Source organism: Corylus avellana, chromosome 5, assembly GCF_965113065.1.
Source record: "Corylus avellana chromosome 5, dhCorAvel1.hap1.2, whole genome shotgun sequence".
NCBI classification, from domain to species: Eukaryota; Viridiplantae; Streptophyta; class Magnoliopsida; order Fagales; family Betulaceae; genus Corylus; species Corylus avellana.
In genome coordinates, this window is record NC_142494.1 from 25,041,016 (window position 1) to 25,062,541 (window position 21,526).

The 21,526-nt window shown below is 36.4% G+C and overlaps 4 protein-coding genes, 1 non-coding gene and 1 pseudogene across 5 annotated transcripts; 3 read left to right on the plus strand and 3 right to left on the minus strand.

Moving 5' to 3' along the window:
• Positions 1–71: 71 nt before the first annotated feature.
• Positions 72–623, minus strand: LOC132183417 (uncharacterized). The gene has a single exon (XM_059596847.2). The coding sequence runs from the start codon at positions 621–623 to the stop codon at positions 72–74; it is 552 nt and encodes a 183-aa protein (XP_059452830.2).
• Positions 624–3,571: 2,948 nt separating this feature from the next.
• Positions 3,572–3,652, minus strand: TRNAL-CAG (transfer RNA leucine (anticodon CAG)). The gene has a single exon. It is a non-coding gene; the product is annotated as a tRNA-Leu (tRNA).
• An 837-nt stretch (positions 3,653–4,489) lies between these two features.
• Positions 4,490–10,933, minus strand: LOC132182473 (translation elongation factor Ts (EF-Ts)). The gene is made up of 8 exons (XM_059595729.2): positions 10,580–10,933; positions 10,313–10,485; positions 10,099–10,188; positions 9,130–9,304; positions 8,669–8,853; positions 6,959–7,084; positions 5,922–6,010; positions 4,490–4,783 (listed from the first exon to the last, which is right to left on the minus strand). The coding sequence occupies exons 1-8, from the start codon at positions 10,821–10,823 to the stop codon at positions 4,738–4,740; spliced, it is 1,128 nt and encodes a 375-aa protein (XP_059451712.1). The 5' UTR covers positions 10,824–10,933; the 3' UTR covers positions 4,490–4,737.
• Positions 10,934–11,959: 1,026 nt separating this feature from the next.
• On the plus strand, positions 11,960–13,255 carry LOC132182108 (loganic acid O-methyltransferase-like; annotated as a pseudogene).
• A 2,365-nt stretch (positions 13,256–15,620) lies between these two features.
• LOC132182109 (loganic acid O-methyltransferase-like) lies at positions 15,621–16,892 on the plus strand. The gene is made up of 3 exons (XM_059595309.2): positions 15,621–15,701; positions 15,774–16,433; positions 16,545–16,892. Exons 1-3 carry the CDS (start codon positions 15,621–15,623, stop codon positions 16,890–16,892), a joined length of 1,089 nt encoding a protein of 362 aa, XP_059451292.2.
• A 404-nt stretch (positions 16,893–17,296) lies between these two features.
• On the plus strand, positions 17,297–20,211 carry LOC132181369 (cell division cycle 20.2, cofactor of APC complex). Its single transcript, XM_059594562.2, has 5 exons — positions 17,297–17,628; positions 18,158–18,430; positions 18,881–19,150; positions 19,247–19,828; positions 19,916–20,211. Exons 1-5 carry the CDS (start codon positions 17,530–17,532, stop codon positions 20,054–20,056), a joined length of 1,365 nt encoding a protein of 454 aa, XP_059450545.2. The 5' UTR covers positions 17,297–17,529; the 3' UTR covers positions 20,057–20,211.
• Positions 20,212–21,526: the final 1,315 nt, after the last annotated feature.

The window sequence follows — 21,526 nt, forward strand, 5'->3', positions numbered from 1 at the left end:
TAAAAAGGGTAACGCTATTTGGCATTTGCACACACAATAACACTCTACGTACATAATTAAAATCATGTAATTTAATATGAAAAAACTGCCTCTTCTGCTATGGTCTCCAACACTGGTTTCTTTGATCTGCACATGGATAGCCTGTGGATAAACTCCGGCGCCGAGAACTCCTCAATATCATCCAAATTCAGCTTTGGCACCGCCACGGCTGCCTCGCTTTCGTGCCATTCATCATCACCTGCTTTCCCTTCGAACAAGTTTGGAGTACCGTCGTCTCCAGACTCCGGTATGACCCGCCGGTGCTGGGCGGTGGAGTTGGCGGTGAGGAACAAGGCGCCCATGTCAGCCGCCGTCACTACAGAGTTCAGTCTCCTCATGGGGAACATGACGTAAACGTTGGCCATCTCCAGGTCCTCGTCGGCGCTGAGCGCAGAGAACCTCCGCCCGATATGGAGAGACACAGAGTTTACGAGGAAGAAGTTCGGCGTTTCGAGCATGAGCTCCGCCGCTTTAGTTGGTTCATGGATTTGTCGGATTTCGCCGCTCGGGAAGATCACTTTTGTCGCTCTGGAATGCCTGCCGCCACCGGCGCTGGAAAGAGTGCAAGAAATGTAGTTTCCCATGTCTCTGTATTTTAGCTAGAAGATCCCAATATATATATATATATATGACTGGTGTAAAGCAGGATGGTGGGTTTAGACCGGAAGAAGTTTGAAAGAGTTTTGAAAGGAGGATGGTGGGGGGTTGAGAAGAGGACTTTTTCTGGAGCTCAGGTGAGTGACGGTGATGGGGAGGCAGAGTCAACTTTATACGGGGAGGGAAAAGGTCTGAGTGAGAAAGAGTAGTAGAAGATTCTAACGGGTCAGTTGTAGATAGGTTGACATTGTTTGAGTCCGCGTCGAGGAAAGTACAAAGGAAAGTAAACCAAAAAAAAAAAAAAAACTATTAATTAAACAGAGTGGAAGGTACAATTCCAGTTGGTAGTTTATTCCTCTTTATTATCAACAATCATCCTATGTTACCGTGTGAGACCCACTCCCTTTTCTTTCTTTCTTTTCAATGGGGGTGGTTGGGACACTGGTATTTCCTACAAATCGTAGTTTTTTTGTTTTTTGTTTTTTTTTTTTAATTGGGATATCTCAGTTTGTTTCACTTAATAGCTAGGCAGTACATCGGGCTGATCCTATTAAGGTGGGGGTTATCGACCCTAGAGATCCAGTCAAATTCATTCAGACTAATTTCTGACCCAATACCCCTTGCCACTCAGGTTTCAAACTTGAGACCACTGAGAAGCACACTTAGTGATCCCAAGCTGTCGACCATCCGGCCAACCCTTGAAGTTAAATCTTAGTTACTACTTATTGTTTGGTATTAGAGTAATGCTATTTAATAGACTATTATTTCAATTTTATGTTGCATGGTCTTTACAGTATTTGATGAGTCTTCTAATCATTTCACACCATTGCAGTCGCTAATTCGGCAATTGTATAACAATTTGCTAAGTAGCATTTCTCTTCACGTCATTAGCATATTCGAATTTCATAAAAATTAGGATAACCAAACAGAAGAACCTAGGTTGCGAAGTTTACTTGCCTCATGACTATAAATATTACATTTTAAGCTCAACCCTATCTTTTGAAATTCAAAAATGCTTACTAGCTAGGCGTGTATGGGTTGCTGGAGCCTGTAAGATGAATGATGTAGTAAATTATAAGGAATAGGAAAGCATGTGAGCTACGAATTTGACCATTAATGAATTAACAAGCTTTGCGTGAGCTTTTTGCTAATTTTTTGTTCCGACAAGGAAGCCGGTGGCGGTGTCGGTTACGCTAATCCGTGCTCAGGTGCAGCTCAGCATCAAATATGCCCGCTGCGTCACGGGATAGTTGGTGCCACATTTCCCACGTATCTTCCCCATTATTCTTTCTCAATCATTTCTTTATAACTACAAGACTATTTTCTCATATATATAATACTCGAATTTTTAATGATTTATTCGACTCTGTCACATTCTCACTAGAGTGCACTCACTGGCAAGGAGCACGATATATTATAAATTAAAATGTTGGTCCACTCTTTAATATTAGTAGAGAGTAGATAATATGCATCAATTATAATTATTTATATATGAACTACATTACCTACCATTTTCGAGTTATATAATTAATTGTTATTAGTTGATGCGATTTATTCAACATTGTGATTGGAGGCTTCGAGCCATTAGGGTTGGAGTCTTTTTTTTTTTAAACAATTTAATCGCATTAATTGATAAACGAGCATAAAGCTCAAACAATACAAAGCAAAGTTCTGAAGCAACTGTAACTGAAGCTACGAGGTTGCAAGTGTCAAAGATAACGTATTACATTCCAGACTCATACAAAATTTGTTAACTTATGACTAATTTTCAAATTAAACGGCAGATATGCGCCAAATAGACTCAAACTAATGCATACTCGGCATTGAGGGCAGAGAATCTCAAGCCAAAACTCATCATCCTCGACCAAAATAACGTTCACATTCACAACCCAAAGGCCTGGACCAAATTAACTACCTTGAAAGGCATCAAGCAGGTAGATCGAGAGAAAGAATCGAGCATTATTACAAGCAAAAAATAAAACCAATACAGGAAAACAAAACAAGACATAAAGAACAAAAAAAAAAAAAAAAAAAGAAGGAAATTCTCAACAACAATAATAATAATAATAATATGCTCGATCAGCAAAAATTAAAAGAAAATACTGGACTGCCTTTTTATTTTTTTATCTCGTCAGTTGCATAGAGAAAAGAAAAAAGAAAACGACAATGAAGACCAAAGAAAGAAGTTCATTAGGTTGAAAATTATTGGTTAATTTAATAACTTTAATTATATTTTCAATGAGTTCCACCTTAAAGGCACTTCCTCTTAATTTTCACAATGATAAGATATAAAGTGACATTTTATCAACCCAATATTTACCTAGAAGATTAAAAAAATATTAAATAAATAAGACCAACTTCAATGGTTGAATTTAATAAAAAAATAAATCAAACAAATCTAAAACGAACTGGAGTTTACAACAAGATATCCACATGGAAGTGTCAATAACAATCATGTTGTTGGAAAAATATTATACAAACAAATGTCCTACAGATCAAATTGGGACGACTGTTAAGATATCTACATGGATGGAATAGTCACTGCCACCTAATGATGTTGTTCGGTGGGCATCACCCCCGAACCACCACCCCTTTTCCCAAGCGCCAAGCCATCCCTCCTTTTAAAGCAAAGCAATTATCCTGTTTCTTCATGGTATTGAATTATGAATTAACTATATATCTTTATTTAGAGATGGTGTTTCCAACTTAGATAAGGAAATGTTAGCTCACTTTCCATGGTTTATGCCAGACAAGCGAGAAAAAGGTGGCCTCCAAACCCCACACAGCCCCCCCCAGGAAATGTTAGCTCACTTTCCATGGTTTATGCCAGACAAGCGAGAAAAAGGTGGCCTCCGAACCCCCCCCTTTCAACAAACAAACACAGGGGTGCGGTAGATTGCAGTCTCTTTTCTTTTTAGAAAAATAAAACTAAGGCTGTCAAGAATGGGATTTGAACCCATGCCCTTTCGGACCAGTACCTGAAACTGGCGCCTTAGACCAACTCGGCCATCTTGACTACATGGCACATTTCAGTCTCCATTTATAATAAAACTAATTCTTTAGGCACGTATAGAGTTGAAATCCTTCTGCAAGATTCACTTTTATGGCTAGTATTCAAACCTCAAAAATTCTCACTTCTTTTAGTTGGTCATATCAAACGTTCCAAAATTGTGTTCATTTGTGATTATGTTGTAATTCCCTATTTTCGTTGGAATGGAATCATCCCATAAGTTAGGGGTAGTCATTCGACTACATCAAAATATAAAAGTAAGTAACTAAATCACCACTACAATGTTAATTGGAGGTCACGCCTTAGGTTTTTTTTTAATAAAAAACATATTATTAATGATTTTTAAGGATATTTTTGAAAGAAAAAAAGAAGAAGCAAAAATAGTCACATATAACGCATGTGACCATTTGTTCCATCCATTTTAAAGCCAGTTACAAACAAAAAGAGTTCATTTGTAATGGAGTAATTCTTGAAGGAGGTCAAGTGTTACTTTTTAAAGTTTGACGGTAGTGTCAAATGAGTGGTTCTTTGGAGGGTAAAGTGCATTGTTTTTCCTATGAATAAATAAATAAACAGAGACAATCTTATTGATGATTTAAACCCCTTTAATGCAAGAAAATTAGCGCTAATAAAGCTGGCTATTAACACATAAATCCAAATACTTCCATTAGTTGAAGTGTCTGATCTCATTCTTCTCAATAAACCGTACAGAGTTGCTAATTAAAGTATTATTAGCCCCTCCCAAAACAAAAACAATTGGTATGGCAAAGGCCATTGCACTTATTTTTCAGCGTGCTGGGGGAAAACGAAAAAAGAACAAGATGAATATCAAATTCTGGTACAAAAATAAGACCAAGCACTTTATAACTCTCCCAAAAAATCATTGGAGCTCTTCAATCATCCGGTTCCTCAAAAAGGCCTCATTTGAGCAGAAAGTAACTAAGATGTGCTAGTGCTAGAAAACATGCTAAGACCACTAAATTAAGAATGAAATAAAAAAAGTAACAAGGTCCTCCACCCAGGAGCGACATCTTCAAAATTAACCTCTACCTTAATGAGTCCCTTGGATGAGCAAGCAGCATTATCTTACATTAAACAGCCTGGGCCACAGGTTCAGATGCACTGGATTCTTCTAGCCTGCGAATTAATTTACAGGTACCCAGTAAGAAACATTATAATATACAAATTAGGAAGGTGTAAGCATGTCCAAGTGTTAAAAAGCTTTGATAGCTATGCAACTGTAAATAGCAGCGACAATGGCTACAACTTAATTTAACAGAATGAACTTCAGTGACTGACAAAGCTATAGTCGTATTTCATATGCTGGGTCGTTCTTTGTTACCTTACATCTCAAATCCTACTCGGGCAAATCTCAATCTTGTCATTACTGGCAAGACCTATGTGTATACATTACATGGAAAAACAGAACTTTACACCTGAATTTTATTTCTTTAGGCTTCTCAAAGGGTATATGCCAGACAGGACAGTTAAATGAAGTTAGCGCCTTGATATGAAGTTAGCGCCTTGATATGAAGAAGAAGGGAATAGCATAAGAAAGGAGGGAGGTGATCAGGTGGATGTTATGGAGATGGAAGTAATGGTGGATTTTTTAATGTGGAAGAAGATGTTAATCAGGCGGATGCCTTATTGCTGCCCAGTCAATGAGATGTCAGGATTTTTATGAACGTCAAGTGAACAATGAGGGCTGATTAGTATAGGGCATATCACTATGATGACGTATACATTTGACGTGCAGAAGCTTGCTCAGACATGTTCTGCTCCCAATGGAAGTGTTTTTATCAACAATGCAGTTGAAGGATACTGCAAGTTCTACCTAATAAGATGAAGCATCAATAAGGGAAACTTCCGAGCAAGATTCAGTATGTTTGGGAATAACTTGATCATGTGATCCTGACCCAGTGCATGGCTATGGTAAGGTGGAATAACAAAGCCAAAGAACTGACGAAAAACACACTCAGATTACATTTTACTGTATTATAAGATTGACAAAGCCACATGGCTGACAATATATATATATATCAACCATTTCAGATGCCATGCATCCTAGTAATACTAATTGCAGTTAAAGGTTACATTGACACAGAAAATGCTAGTTCGCCTGATGTTAAAGTCTCCAGTGGGTTGTACATCATATATATAACGCATTAAGAAAGTCCATTGTTGCCTTTGGACAACTTCAGATACACAGCTGCATCCTTTAGTTGTAAAGAAGAAAAAAAGCACATACGTAGAAAAAGACATGTATGGTTTCTACCTTTGAATTCCATCTCCAACTTCCATTCTGAAAAAACTCCCGATCTTCACAGGTGAGCCCACTTCCTTGGATAGATTATCTAACAGAGTCTGTAGAGTAGCATGTAAAATGTAAATCCACTACACCATATCAAATATATGGTACACATATATGCTCTCTCTCTCTCTCTCACACACACACACAACTGCACAAGTCACCAGCACTTCTGCATGTTATAGAAATTTATACCGCAGCGGCGCAGCCCATTGAGTGATAAATGTGGCAGATGAACAATTCACAGTCCAACTCCAACAGATGGACACTAAAACAAAAGCCATGCTAACTAAATCAATGGCCTAACTCTCCTATATATCTACTCCTTTAGCCTCTAGGAATTTCATTAACTTATGACAATTAAGGTTATGATGAGGTGTATAAATAAAGGCTACATTAAATTTTCAGCTTAAAATGATTATTATAAGGAGGCGCCAGCCTGAACCAGCTAGAGTCAGTGTTGTTAAAAGCATCAGGCACCACTTTAGCACAAAGGCCTTGTTGAGCCTAGGCACAATGCGCAAGCGTTCATGCATTTTTAAGTACCTATCAATTCATTTTTGTTTTTCAGCTGTGCTATATAGGCATACTACCATGCACGATCTTTTCTTCTTCTTTTTTTCCTTTTTTTTTTTTTAATTTTTTAATTTTTTTTTAGTGTCTTCGATGGCCATCATGTCATATAACTCAAATTTTACATAATTGATAAATACAGTATTCTACAAAAGAATTAAATATTCAATACAAGTAAGCTGCTAAACTTAAAAATAAAATTCAATGCTCTATACTTGGGTAAAAAGGAGAGGAAACAAAATCAGTGCTCTGTTTAAACCAGCAAGTTCTTTTCATTTAAACATGTCCTTTTTGTTCTCCAGAAAGCTAGCTGTTCTAGGAAAATAAGTGATTTCTTCTTCTTCTTCTTCTTCTTCTTCTTCTTCTTTTTTTTTTTGGTTGTGTTATTTGAAGAATAAATAAGGTTCATCTTCTTGTCAATTTTCACATACCTTTACATTTACGGTGTCATTCATAACAAATTTTTGCTCCATTAGAACGACATCCTCAAAGTATTTACGTAATCGACCTTCTACCATTTTATCTATGGCCATCTGAGACTTCCCAGTGGTTTCAGCCTGCAATGAAAAACCAAATAAATAATATAAAATCTAAAATTACCAAAACGAATTAATAATTAGCAGAAAACTACCTAATAATTTGAAAAGAGAAAGAGAATGGATAACCAAAATCATCGTTGAAAAGTCACACCATTCAGTAAAGAAGAGGATCAAGCTGATTGTGTCAAGACAGCAAAGGAGCCTTGATATCAACTTGCTTTAATTGGTATATCAAAAGAAGAGCTCCTATCATATATGAGGGTTTTGAGTTGCTATCCATTGCTGGGAAGAGTTCATTTTTATTTGTAGCAACCAAAATCTAACAAATCAAACCAGACAAATCAAGGAAAGGAAAAGGGTCTTGCGGGTAGAAACCATACAACCATGACAAAAATCTTTGGTCAATCATTACTCAAAAAAAAAACTAAACAAGAAAAAGGTGAAAATCTCACCAAGCCTGCACTGCACTTGAAGCTTGGCTTCAAAAACCATATTCATGCTAATCACCCAACATCAAAACACTGCTCGCAAAGAATAAGATCAAGCACATATACACCCAATTATCCACACATACATAATACAGGATAGAGATGGGGGAAATGACTACAGCAAGTTTCCAGTGGCATGTGTTTGTACAAAACAGCTTTTGCCCAACTACTCTAAACAGATAGTTATCCTCCTTTGAGTCAATGTCTTCTATTGAACCAATTCTTCTCCAAAGGCCCAACTTTCCTCTTGGCCTAGGGTCGTTGATCTTTGATGCACACGACACCACCACTAACATGTCACCTCTATCTACAAGAATAATTCCAAGAAAATAGTTGGCAGTAGTCAATATTAACATTTCAATTCAGCTAGGCTCATTCAAAATGAAATGTTTTCCTAATTTCCTAACAAAAAGTACAATAAAGAATTGTACCCATAATCTTTTCTCCAATTTGATAGGTATTTATTGACCACATTCTTTTCATGCCAACTAAAGCATGAAGTTATCCCTCGGGAAGTGACAGAACTCCCATCCAAGCAGTATAACTCAAACAAAAACCACAGAATTCAAAAGAAAAGTACAGCCGTAAGACCAAACGAGGTTATAGGATGGCTCAAAAGTCCAAAGTAGACTGAAAGTTGCTAAGATATAAAATAGCGGAATTATAGAAGTAATACTTCGGATTGTGAAAATAAAGTACCACATTAGGTGGGTGGATTATGAAAATACTAAGTGATATTGGGCTATATAAATGACTCTAGAGAACTCCAATTATAATTTCGACTAGTCATTTTGGGGTATAACGCAGATGCGACTAGTGGCATCAAAATAATGACGGGTAAAATAACTATGTGGCCACCAACCATTCTTTAGCTCATTGACACCTTTGAACACAACCAAAAATAATTTCAAAAAAAAAAAAAAAAAAAAAAAAAGCCCAAAAGCCTCATCGATATATAAACCCAATTAGCATCATACAAAACAACAATGATATCTAATGAAGAAGTCAACAAAAAGATTCGCCTTGAATTTGGTGCTTTGAAAGTCACTTTCATTTGTTCATTTCATGTTTAGCATAGAACCAACTACTAAGTGCTAAAAATATCACAAATTACCTGAGACTTAAGAATCTCCCTTTCACTTTCTAGTGCATCAGTGGAAACAAGATCCTTTGTTAAGAATATTGGCTTAGTTGCTACAACATGCATTGCCAATTCTGATCCAACGCGCTGAAGAGCATCCAGTTGAGGATTCCCATCTTCTACTTCGAGAGTTAAAATTCCAGCAATACGACCCAAACCTGTTTCCAGATCAAACACTTAGTTCATGCTGCCAGAAGATTCAAGCCTCTCAGTCCTGCCTAGTTTACCCACTTAACCTATTCATAGTCTTTTCCATTTTAGAACCTGCGTGAATGTGAGAGTATACTTTCTCCTCATACATAGTTTGAAGTCAATGGCTAATGACCTGTAACTCAAATGAAACCTCTTCCCTCCATAAGAATAGTGGATTCAAAACTTGTTAGGTGCTTCATGGAACTTACCAAAAAATACAAAGCAGTTTGAAATTACTGTACCTGGTTGTGGACTTGTATGGAGGTAGGTAGAAAGAACACCATTTGAAGAAGTAGACATCACAAATCCCCTTCGAAGTTTGACGTTTTCTCCCATCATCGCAGCCACTTCTGTTATTGCATTTTGAACTGTTGTTACTCCACTAATCTTGGGATGTTCAAGATTTAACTTCAAGTCCTGGTAGGAATGAAGATCAATTTACCCACCGGCCATAAACTTACAAAAGCTTCAAAAATAAAATCTCAATGTTTCAACTATTTCCTTATGAACTTTTTATAAAAAATAAAAAATAAATTATGAACTCTTAGTTGAAACATGTATAGGGAAAACAGCCACAAAAAAAATAAAAATAAGTTATCAACATTATGAAGTAAATCCAGCCAGTACATGAATATAAGTCAGCTTTGACAAGGGTTTTGGAGTCAATTCTTCAAACTCAATCATTTTTTTTTATTTTTTTATTTTTTTATAATTAATCGAGATGTGATTAAAAGCATAAGGCACCCCATGTACACAGGAATTATACAAGAGAAAGCACCTAACTAATAAGGAAAAAAGAACATGAAAATTATGATAAAATCACCAAAGGAGAAACATAAGCAGCTGTCCAAAGATAAAAAGTATTGAAAAATACAGACTTAATCTCTTTCAAAATCCTCCCGTGGTCCTTGAAACACCTATCATTCATTTTCCTCCATAGAAAAAACTCAATCCTTTTCAACAATCACTTGACCCCTATAAAATACGATTACTACGTGATGTCCTGGAAACATGATTATAGCTTTGCTAACATGGATCATGATCTAGGTTTGGTTTTCCAAAAATTATTGATCACTTTAAGGAGGAAAAATAGTTGTCACAATGTGAACTACGAAATAATTACAAGACTCAGCAACAAATTATCCGCGACTTTCAACGCAAAAACTATTAAGCAACCAAAAAAAAAATAGAAAGCAATATAGACTCCTTACCTCCAAATTCTCAGGTCCAACATGAAAGACCCCAGCACCCGGCTGAGAAACACCTTCAACCAGCAAAGCCTGCTTAGCCAAAGACAAAGCCTACCAAAAAAAACAAAAAAGGAACTCTCATTAAAAATGAGCATCAAAATTGAACAATATAAAAATAAAACAGAATTATGCATAAAAAAATGGCAAACAGTCAAACACACACACACAGACTAACCAAGTGCTGAAAAATATCATTCCTGGCAACGAAATCCGTCTCGCAGTTGAGTTCAATAAGAGCAGCCCTGTTCTCGCTCTGCGCCAGCGCAAGCAACCCCTCGGCGGCCGTGCGAGCCGACTTCTTCGACGCAAGCACCTTTCCTCTTTTCCTCAACTCCCTCTGCGCCGCCTCTGCCAAACAATACCACATTTTTACATTAAATATACAATTACTCTACGGAAAACTCAAAAAAGAAAGAAATCAAGTGGGGGTTTTGGTTTGAACCAATGTCCCAATTGCTTTCAATAAGGGCGGCCTTGACGTCCTTCATGGGTGCGCTGGTGCGTTCCCTCAGTTGCCTTATCAGATTCATTTGGTTCGAAGAAGAAGAGCCTTCAGAGCTGAATCTCCTAGAGGCGATCGAGGGGCCGCCGCCGCATCGTGAATGGGCGTACGTGCAGCTACTACTCATCAGCCTTTGGTAGAGGAGTGTACCGAGAGAGCGCTTTGTTGCTCCGGAGAAAGCCATAGCCTACTAGCTTACCTAAGTACGAAGTCCGGTAACAAAGGAGAACTGTTTTAGAAGAAAGTGAGAAAACACAGCGCTTGAAGGAAGCGAGAGCGACCTGCTCTTGAAACAGACATTACGATATGAAAGAAACGTTTTTTTCTTTTTGTTTTTCCTGTAAAAAGGAAACGTTTTTTCTTTCTCTTTTTGGGTCAATTGGTTGAAGAAAGATTAAAGTGAAAATTGAAATATGATCCATTTTATACAAAACGGTAACCTTTTGTTTGTATTTGCTCAGGAAAAATATATATATATATATAATTTAATTTAAGGAAAAAGTACATTTTACCCTTTAAAGTTTGAGGTGATTTTCAATTTAACCTTCAATATTTCAATTTTTGCAATACACTCCCGACAACTTGTAAATTTTTTTCAATTCGACCAATATTATCAAAAAAATTCTCATATTTTTCCTAATATTTAAAAAGAAAAAAAATAAAAGATAGAAAACAAAAATATTAATAAATCATCATGATTCTCTTTCATATCCTTTTTCTCCCTATCCCAAGGGTTTTTCTTGAGTAATGCTCTGGCCGTCCTTTCTAGCATTACTCTCTTTTCTTTCCTCTTGCTTTTGACATTCTTCCTACGGAATGGTACATGGTGATACACTAAACAATCACCACCCTCATAAGAAATGAAAGTTGAAAGCCTCCCCAAACTCCCCGGAAGGAAAAGCTCACACAGCCTTCCATATGGGCAACTCCAATGATGGCCCTTAATTGCCTCATGAACCTCACCTACAAATTTGAAGAACAACTTTGTTCTTCTAAAAAAGCAAGAATATATATAAATAGTTTGGAGTATGATAGGATTGATTTATTTTGGGGGGTTAATTTTAATTAAAGTTGTCGAGAAAAGCAACATCGGATTTAATAAACTTTTGGCCGGCCAACAGTTATGCCATTTTGGTTAGAATCGTTATTATTCCAATTCTAAGACAATTATATATGTTAGAAAACAACATCCTTGGCATAATCCGGGCGTTTGTTTCTTGCCTTGAGATATTCCTACGATAACCATAATCCTTTAAATGAAATTTTTTGCTGTCTTTTCCTCTTACACGAGTACTCCTTACAAAGTCCATCTACAGAGGGATGGACAGCATAACATCTGGATTATCACCCATGAAAGGGGGAGATGGACCGTTTAGTTACACTAACAATTCGTCGATTCAGGTACCCATGTTGTTTTTATTTATTATAATGATTTAGGTTTATTGATTTTTCTTATTTAGTTTATGATTTCTTACATGGTAATGATACTTTTTTGGGAGAATTTGCATATTGCAGAGACAAGTAGTGGAGACTGCCAAGGTCTTGATCGATGAGGATATTGCTGAGAAACTGGATATAAATGAACTCATTTCTTCTTCAAAATTATTCAATATTGCGGATCTGGGGTGTTCTGTTGGACCCAACACAATCATTTGTGGTGGAAAACATTATAGATTCTGTGAAACTCAAGTACCAATATTTTTCCCATAATAATCAAGGAGCTCTAGAATTCCAGGTGTTCTTTAATGACATTCCCTCAAACGATTTCAACGTGCTGTTCAAGTCTCTTCCTTCTGACAGGCAATACTATGCGGCTGGTGTACCAGGCCTTTTTCAAGGTCGCCTGTTTCCCAAGGCATCTCTCCATTTTGTCCACTCCTCCTGTGCATTGCACTGGCTCTCAAAGATTCCAAAAGAGTTGAAGGATAAAGCCTCCCCTGCATGGAATAAGGGGAGGATTTACCCTGCTAATGCCTCGGATGATGTTAGGGAGGCTTACTCTGCTCAGTTTGCCAAGGACATGGAGTCCTTTTTGACTGCCAGGGCACAAGAGCTTGTCTCTGGAGGGCTCATGGCCCTTATCATACCATGCCTTCCAGATGGGATTTCTGTGAAAAGTTCTGACTTTTTATTTCATGATCTTTTGGAAGCTTGCCTCAATCAAATGGTCGATGAGGTAACATTTGATCAAGCCCTTTAAGTAACATGGTTAACTCATTTTCTTTAACTCATGAAATTGCTGCATATTTTACTTTATTTAGGGAATGTTAAGTGAAGATATGGTGGACTCCTTCAACCTCCCACTATATAACCCAACTAAACAAGAGTTGGGGAGTTTGATAGAAAGAAATGTGTGCTTCAGCATTGAAAGAATTGAACCCCTTAGCCACTCCTGCAAGGAATATTATTGGAATGGCTCCTAGTGTACTTGTCCAAATGGCCATCTCCTGCTATAGAGCAGCTTTGGAACAAGTTATTGCAGGCCACTTTGGAAATCATATGATTGATGAGTTGTTTAATCGGCTCAAGAAGAAATTTGTAGACTCCTTCTCCTCACAATCTACCGGCAAGCAGATTCTTGAATTATATGTCCTTCTCAAGCGCAAACTAGATTAATCTTCTTCTTCTTTTTTCAGGGTACTGTTGGGGTTGGGGTTTGAATTATATGTACGTTTTCTACGGCTACTTCAATAGGATGAGGGAGGATTTTAGAGTCTTATATGGAAAACTTCATTTACCTTCCAAACTAACAAGTATTTTGCAATGTAGACGCATGACGTATCAACCTCTTTCAATCCTTCCCATCCCTTAAGATTTTGTATTAAGAATTCGTTTGAATTTGCGATTTCAAACAGTGCAATTTTAAAATATGCATTTTGAAAACCTCATTGTTTAAAATGCAGCCAAGTGTATGGCAAAATAGCTTTAAAAAATTATGCATTTTCAAAAAATCACCACATTGTCTGTAATTTAAAAAACGCAAATTTTTTACGCTTTCAAATCACAATTTTTAAAAAACACAATCCTAAACGATCATTATTTTGTGATTTGATTTAAAATTGCACTTTTGTCTATAAAATTGCAAAGCTAAATGCACCCTAAGTCTTAATGGCGGAAGCCTCACGTGTGCAACACGAGCCTTTTTGACACTCAAGCTACCCATTATACCCCTCACTTAATGCTTGCATAAAAGTTGTAGATGCCCATAACAGTACTACTCTAGATCTCAATAATTTAACCAAGGAAAACCAATCCAACAAAGCGTCAAACAAGAACACTTTGTTTTAGTTTATATGAAATGCTTAATCATTCATCAAAAAAAGAACAAACCCTAGATGTCCACATACACCATATAATAACTCAAAATAAGATGAGTATAAAATGCGGAATAGATTAAGGTGGTTTGGCTTATGGTTTACATCTACACGTTAAAGCCATTATAAGTGTTTCATATTTTCTTGATGTATGATTTGAGTATATAGTTCTATTTATAGAGCTTTAACATAATTTTAAAACTAAACAAATCCCTTGATTTAAGAGTAATTAATAACAAATCAAATCAACAATAATTGCAAGCCAAATCCTCATTAATCAAAAAGATTTATATCCTTAACACACCATTGATGTTGATGTGCCACCTTGCGATTTTCAATATTTAGGGTATTATATATCGTGCCATAATTTGAATTGATCAACCCATCTAAGTCACTGGGTAATAAAATATTTTAGTTCTTTAAGTACTACATGTATTTAACGATGAATTTTAGGCGTTTGTTTTTGGGAGTTTGGGGTTTCTCTCCAATCACATATGTTATTTTATTTTATTTTTGTTCTTTTGCAATTATTCATACAATATTATAACAGTAATATTAAAAAAAATAATATTATAAAATGCACCAGCGTGAGCACTGTTCACTCACGCTAGTGTGCTCTATATCACTGCTCCATTTCCTTTGGAGCAGTGATACAGAGCACACCAGCGTGAGTGAACAGTGCTCACGCTGGTGTACTTTAAATATTTTAGTTCTTTAAGTACTACATGTATTTAACGATGAATTTTAGGCGTTTTGTTTTTGGGAGTTTGGGGTTTCTCTCCAATCACATATGTTATTTTATTTTATTTTTGTTCTTTTGCAATTATTCATACAATATTAGAACAGTAATATTAAAAAAAATATATTATAAAATGTACCAGCGTGAGCACTGTTCACTCACGCTAGTGTGCTCTATATCACTGCTCCATTTCCTTTGGAGCAGTGATACAGAGCACACCAGCGTGAGTGAACAGTGCTCACGCTGGTGTACTTTATAATAAAAAATAACATTAAAAAAATATTAGAACAGTAATATTAAAAAAAAATAATATTATAAAATACATCAACGTGAACACTGTTCATTCACATTGGTGTGCTCTGTATCACCGCTCATTCCTTTGGGGCTTGGATTTCTTTTTATGTTTTGTTGCATGTCAATGGATTTCGTACGTCCTTTTCAACTTTTGGGTTTTCTTGAAATTTACAATGTTTGTAGCATATATGTTTAGTGGGTCCTTCTGTTAAGGATGTCACTCCCCAAAATTATGCTGAGAAATCAATGATCAACAAGTGTGATGTGACTTATCGACATCCCTTCAGTAAATAACCTTAATTGTTTATCAAAATTAAGCTTAATATATAAATTTACAGTCCCATAATTATTTGAATGTAGCAGTTGGTTGAAGCTGTCGAGAAAAACGACATTAATTTGATTTAATACACTTATGGCCGGCCAATCATGCTTTGTCCCATTCATAGAAAACAACATCTTTGTTCCTATGTACTTGCCTTGAGATTCCTATGGATACCATAATCCTTTATATCAACTGCAAAACATAAGCAGATGTATTAAGAATTCATGCACATCTTCAACTTCCAAGGAAAATTTTTTCCTTCCGATCTGTCTTTTACTCTCACACTCCCACAAGTTCATCTCGAGATCAGGGATGAACTGCATACCAGCTGGAATATCTGCGATGAAAGACGGAGATGGACCGTATAGTTACACTAACAATTCTTCATTTCAGGTATATATTACTGTCTTTTCTTTTCTTTTCTTTTTCTTGGATAAATTTTTTAGAGAATTTTACATATTGCAGAGACAAGGAGTGGAGACTGCCAAGGTCTTGATCAATGAGGATATTGCTGAGAAACTTGATATAAATGAACTCATTTCTTCTGCAAAATTATTCAATATTGCGGATCTGGGGTGTTCTGTTGGACCCAACACAATCATTGTGGTGGAAAACATTATAGAATCTGTGAAACTCAAGTACCAATCTTTTTGCCATAACAATCAAGGAGCTCTAGAATTCCAGGTGTTCTTTAATGACATTCCCTCAAACGATTTCAACGTGCTGTTCAAGTCTTTTCCTTCTGACAGGCAATACTATGCGGCTGGTGTACCAGGCCTTTTTCAAGGTCGCCTGTTTCCCAAGGCGTCTCTCCATTTTGTCCACTGCTCATATGCATTGCATTGGCTCTCAAAGATTCCAAAAGAGTTGACAGATAAAACCTCCCCTGCATGGAATAAGGGGAGGATTTACCCTGCTAATGCCTCGGATGATGTTTGGGAGGCTTACTCAGCTCAGTTTGCCAAGGACATTGAGTCCTTTTTGAATGCCAGGGCACAAGAGCTTGTCTCTGGAGGGCTCATGGCCCTTATCATATCATGCCTTCCTGATGGGAGTTCTGTGAAATTTTTTGACTTGGGATTCAATGATCTTTTGGAAAAATGCCTCAATCAAATGGTCGTTGAGGTAACATTTGACCAAACTCTGTAAAAGCGTATAACAATGATTTTAAGTAATAATTAACATGGTTAACTCATTTTCTTCAACTGAAATTGCTGCATATTTTACTCTAATCAGGGGGTGGTAAGTGAAGATATGGTGGACTCCTTCAACCTCCCACAATACCACCCAAGTAAACAAGAGGTTTGCACTCTGATACAAAGAAATTTGTGCTTCAGCATCGAAAGAATGGAGCCCTTAGTTCGTCCTGCAAGGAAAGGAATTGCTCCAACTGTGGAAATGGTGATCTCGGCCCTCAGAGCAGTTTATCAAGAAATTATTGCAGGCCACTTCGGAGATGATATTATTGATGAGTTGTTTGATCGGCTCAAGAAGAAAGTTGTAGTCTCCGACATCTTGTCACAATCTACCGACAAGTCATGGATGCTTGAATTATATGTTCTTCTCAAGCGCAAAGTAGATTAATCATTATATTTTTTTGGGGTTGTTTGGAATTATGTACTACTTTTTTGCATTATGATATATAAATGTTCGTGTTTATGTCATTTCCAATATATATATATATATATATATATATATATTATAAAAAATGCACCAGAAGGCAGAATCTTAGATTTAAAATTTCTGTAAATTCGGGTAATAAATTTGCTAAATTAAAAAATTAAGGGCTAAAAAGTAAAAACGAGTGATTTGAACTATTTTTCTTTTGAAAAATAAAAAATAAAAAGGACAGTTTGGTGAACACAATTACAACCGAAGGTTATTTCCGTCAACACATTATTTCAACGGCTCTCACCGTTGCGACTCCGAATTTCCGTGTATTATATGAACCCTCTTGTTCGTCTCATTTCTCAACCCTAATCTATCTCTCTGCTCTCTCTGCTCTCTGTGAGACTCGACGACATCATTAACAGCTTTCAACTCTCTCTCTCTCTCTCTCTCTCTCTCTCTCTCTATTATCATATTTTGTTTCTTTAATCTAAATATTTCTATTGCAGGCTTTGTTTCTTCGTTTGTTATTTCTTTATTTGATAATTTTATTTCAGGGTTTAGTTCTATCTATTGCTTTGTGTATTTCTATTCTTTTGGTTGTTTTAGTGCTATGGCTGCAGGATCTTGGAATTCTTCTTTTAACTTGAAGGCGCAGTCTCGGTGCCCGCTTCAAGAACAGTATATGCAGAGAAAGAATGCCCGAGAAAACGTAATTTCGTAATTCTCGCCTTTATTTTGCGTAGTTCTTTGTTCTTGCTTTTATCATTTATTTTAATTCTTTACTTTAAATAGGGTTTTGTGATTATGGTTTTTGCTTTTTCGTTTCATGATGGATCTTTGAATGGGATCATCGTCAATTGCATTTGTGAAATAGGTTTTTTTTTTTTTTTAATAATAAAAAAAAATTTCCAATTGCCTTTTTATTTAACTTCTTGATAGTTTATTTTCAAAATGTTTTTATCTGAAATAGGTCCTTTATAAGGATTTCGATTTTATCTTTTTTACTAAATTTGAATTTTGAACGAGGAGTTTTTCTTTTCTGTTCTCAAATTTGGTTCCTTAAAGTAGATTTTGTTATGTGGGGATTAAAATACATATTTATCGTAATTAGGGATTTGTTATTAAATTGACTGCCAAATTTTATGGGGTGTTTTGCACTTGAATCCTCAATTAAAACATTTTTGTGGAGAATAACTGTTGTTACAATTTTCTAATATAATTTTCTTCCTTTTAAGCAGTTGGACAGGTTCATTCCAAACAGATCAGCAATGGACTTCGATTTTGCACATTACATGCTGACAGATGGGAGGAAATGCAAGGAGAACCCGCCTGCAAGCTCACCAGCAAGAGAGGCGTACAGGAAGCGGCTGGCTGAGGCCTTCAACATGAACCGGACCCGAATTCTTGCCTTCAAGAACAAGCCGCCTGCCCCGGTGGAGTTGATCCCACGTGAACTCTCCTCTTCTCTTCACAGTGATAAGCCAACGAAGCCCCGGCGACAAATTCCTCAGGTGGGTATATGATTTTAGTCTTTCATGGATTCTTTGTCTCATAGAAATTATGGACTATTGACTTGAGTAAATTTAGCATCTAGTTAGGCAGATTATTGTGAACCATGGATTATTAGGGTGGACCTTTGAATTGAATGGCTGAAATTTTGGTTGATTGAGGAATGGAAAAAAAATGGAGTCTTTTTGGCATTATGAAAATTGGAAGGTTTGGGCCATATTCCAAATGCTGTTTGATCATATACGCCTTTTGTTTGTTACTGCAATATCCACATTGGGGTATTAATTATAGTGCCAGCAGCGCTAAATACTAAATAAGTCTTATTGAAGTGACCCATTTTCTTGTAAAGATTGCACGTTTTTGGCTTTCATACTGTGTGCCATTTGAAGTTATGCCGGCCAACATCATAAAAAGCTGTTATGGTCTAATTAACTTGGTTTGATTATATGCAGACTTCTGAGAGGACATTAGATGCTCCTGACCTTGTGGATGATTATTACCTGAATTTACTGGACTGGGGAAGCTCCAATGTTCTCGCAATTGCCCTTGGAAATACAGTTTATTTGTGGGATGCTTCAAATGGTTCTACTTCTGAACTTGTCAGTATTGATGAGGAAGATGGCCCTGTTACAAGTGTTAGCTGGGCTCCTGATGGCCAGCACATTGCCATTGGCTTGCACAATTCTGAAGTACAGTTGTGGGATTCAACAGCTAATCGACAGGTACAATTTTTCATTGTTCTTTCATATTCTCTTATCTTTTTTTCTGGTATAAAATTTTCCCAAAGCTTACAATTATTGTGTTGTTCGTTTTGGCAGCTAAGAACCTTGAAAGGTGGTCACAGAATGCGAGTGGGGACTCTGGCCTGGAACAATCATATCCTTACAACCGGAGGAATGGACGGTCTGATCATTAACAATGATGTAAGAGTCAGAGCACACATTGTTGAAACCTACAGAGGTCACAACCAAGAGGTTTGTGGGCTAAAATGGTCGGCCTCAGGCCAGCAATTGGCAAGTGGAGGTAATGATAATCTCCTCCACATCTGGGACAGATCAACGGCCTCTTCAAATTCAGCAACGCAGTGGCTTCACAGGCTTGAGGACCATACATCTGCAGTGAAAGCCCTTGCTTGGTGTCCTTTCCAGAGCAACTTGCTAGCTTCTGGTGGAGGTGGAGGTGATAGGTGCATAAAGTTCTGGAACACCCACACCGGTGCATGCTTGAACTCGGTCGACACTGGCTCTCAGGTTTGTGCTCTGCTTTGGAGCAAGACTGAGAGAGAGCTGCTTAGCTCTCATGGTTTTACTGATAATCAGCTCACACTTTGGAAATACCCATCCATGGTGAAGATGGCAGAGCTCAATGGTCATACCTCTAGGGTTCTTTTTATGGCTCAGGTATTGTATAGTCTTGCTAGTTTTCCTGACCATAATCTGTGTCCTTGCTCATAGCTAATAATAGTTTTCATCCTCTACTTTTTCCAGAGCCCAGATGGTTGCACAGTGGCATCAGCAGCAGGGGATGAAACACTCAGATTCTGGAATGTCTTTGGGGTCCCGGAAGTCGCTAAACCTACTCCCAAAGCAAAACCCGAGCCTTTTGCTCATGTGAATCGCATCCGATAATCAAGATACAGCTCTGCAGAATCCAAATAGCCTGTGTGTAATTTGATTGGATATGTAATATTCAGTTTGAATACAACAGTTAGTTGTAAAGGTTTTGCACTTGTTAACTATTTGATTATGCTCCAATGCTTGTAAATGATAATAACTTTTGCCCATATCCTATTTTTTCATTATCCTATTTTTTTTATAAAAAAAAAAGTTATTTTTTCATATTCAAAAAATAACATTATATATAACCCACATCAGGAAATTTCAGGAATTAAGATTTTACAATTTTTCTATCTCTAACCATATGCATTATATATAACCAAACCCTATATGCATAGAGAAGTGCTAGGGAGCCAAACAAATGAATTCAGAAAAATTTTCAAACTGACGTGGTAGATCGTAAGTGGCAGACAAGGGAGAGAGAATTGCATTTTTTTAATTTAAAAAATCTTACCACTTCAGTTTAAAATTTTTTTTGAATTCATTTGTCTGGCTCTCTAGCACTTTTTTATATGCATATATTGTGCCTTTTTAATTAGTTTCCAATTTTTGTTTCAAAGACTCCTAAGGAAGGAGTTTAATACAAAACCGAACTTTTGAAGCTCCTTATCTTGAACCTAGTTCTCATTGTGTCTCCCTTCAGAGAACAAAATCAATTAGGATTTCATTAAGAAAACATATCATCATATGAACTGATTGAAACTAGAATTTAGACATAATATTATGATCTTGTCGAGTAGTGGATGACATTCACCATCATGATGCTTGTGGTGTAAGTAACTTATCTCTCTTAGAAACTTGAAAATGATTTGTTATACTTTTTTTTCTTCTAATGATTTGTTATACTTCAATCGTTCGAAGAGGTAGTGTTTCCTGGATTGCACTCGTTATTATTATCTACAATATATTTTTATCAAAATATAGGATCATTTTTTTATATATATTTTAATAATTTAATATAATTTATAGAAAATATGACATGAATACCATATTTTCATGTTAGAATATTGATATGAAATTATATGATACATGTGAGAGGCAATACAAACTTGTGTTTACCCCCTAATAATTAAGGATTATGCTACATGTCAGCCAATTGTCATAATTTTACGTAAAAAAATTGCTGTTGCTGTCACAATTGGTTGTTTAATGATATCATTAACTCAACTGCCTCAGCCTGCAAATTTCCATGGCACGTGTAATTGAGATTAAATTGGACAGACTGGTGTCACCACCCAAACCCTTATAATATGAATTTAGGTGAATGATTATCATACTCATATATAATTAAACCATACCTAAGCATGACTAACTGAAACTTTTTCAAATGACAAGTAAATTGGGATTTTTTTTTTTTTTTTTTGGGTATTTGCATGAATGTTTTGAGTTGTTTGTTAATATTTTTGTTTAGAAAATAAAAAACAAAAATTTAAATAAATACTGAACTCTTAATCATGTGGGACAACGATATTCTCTATTTCA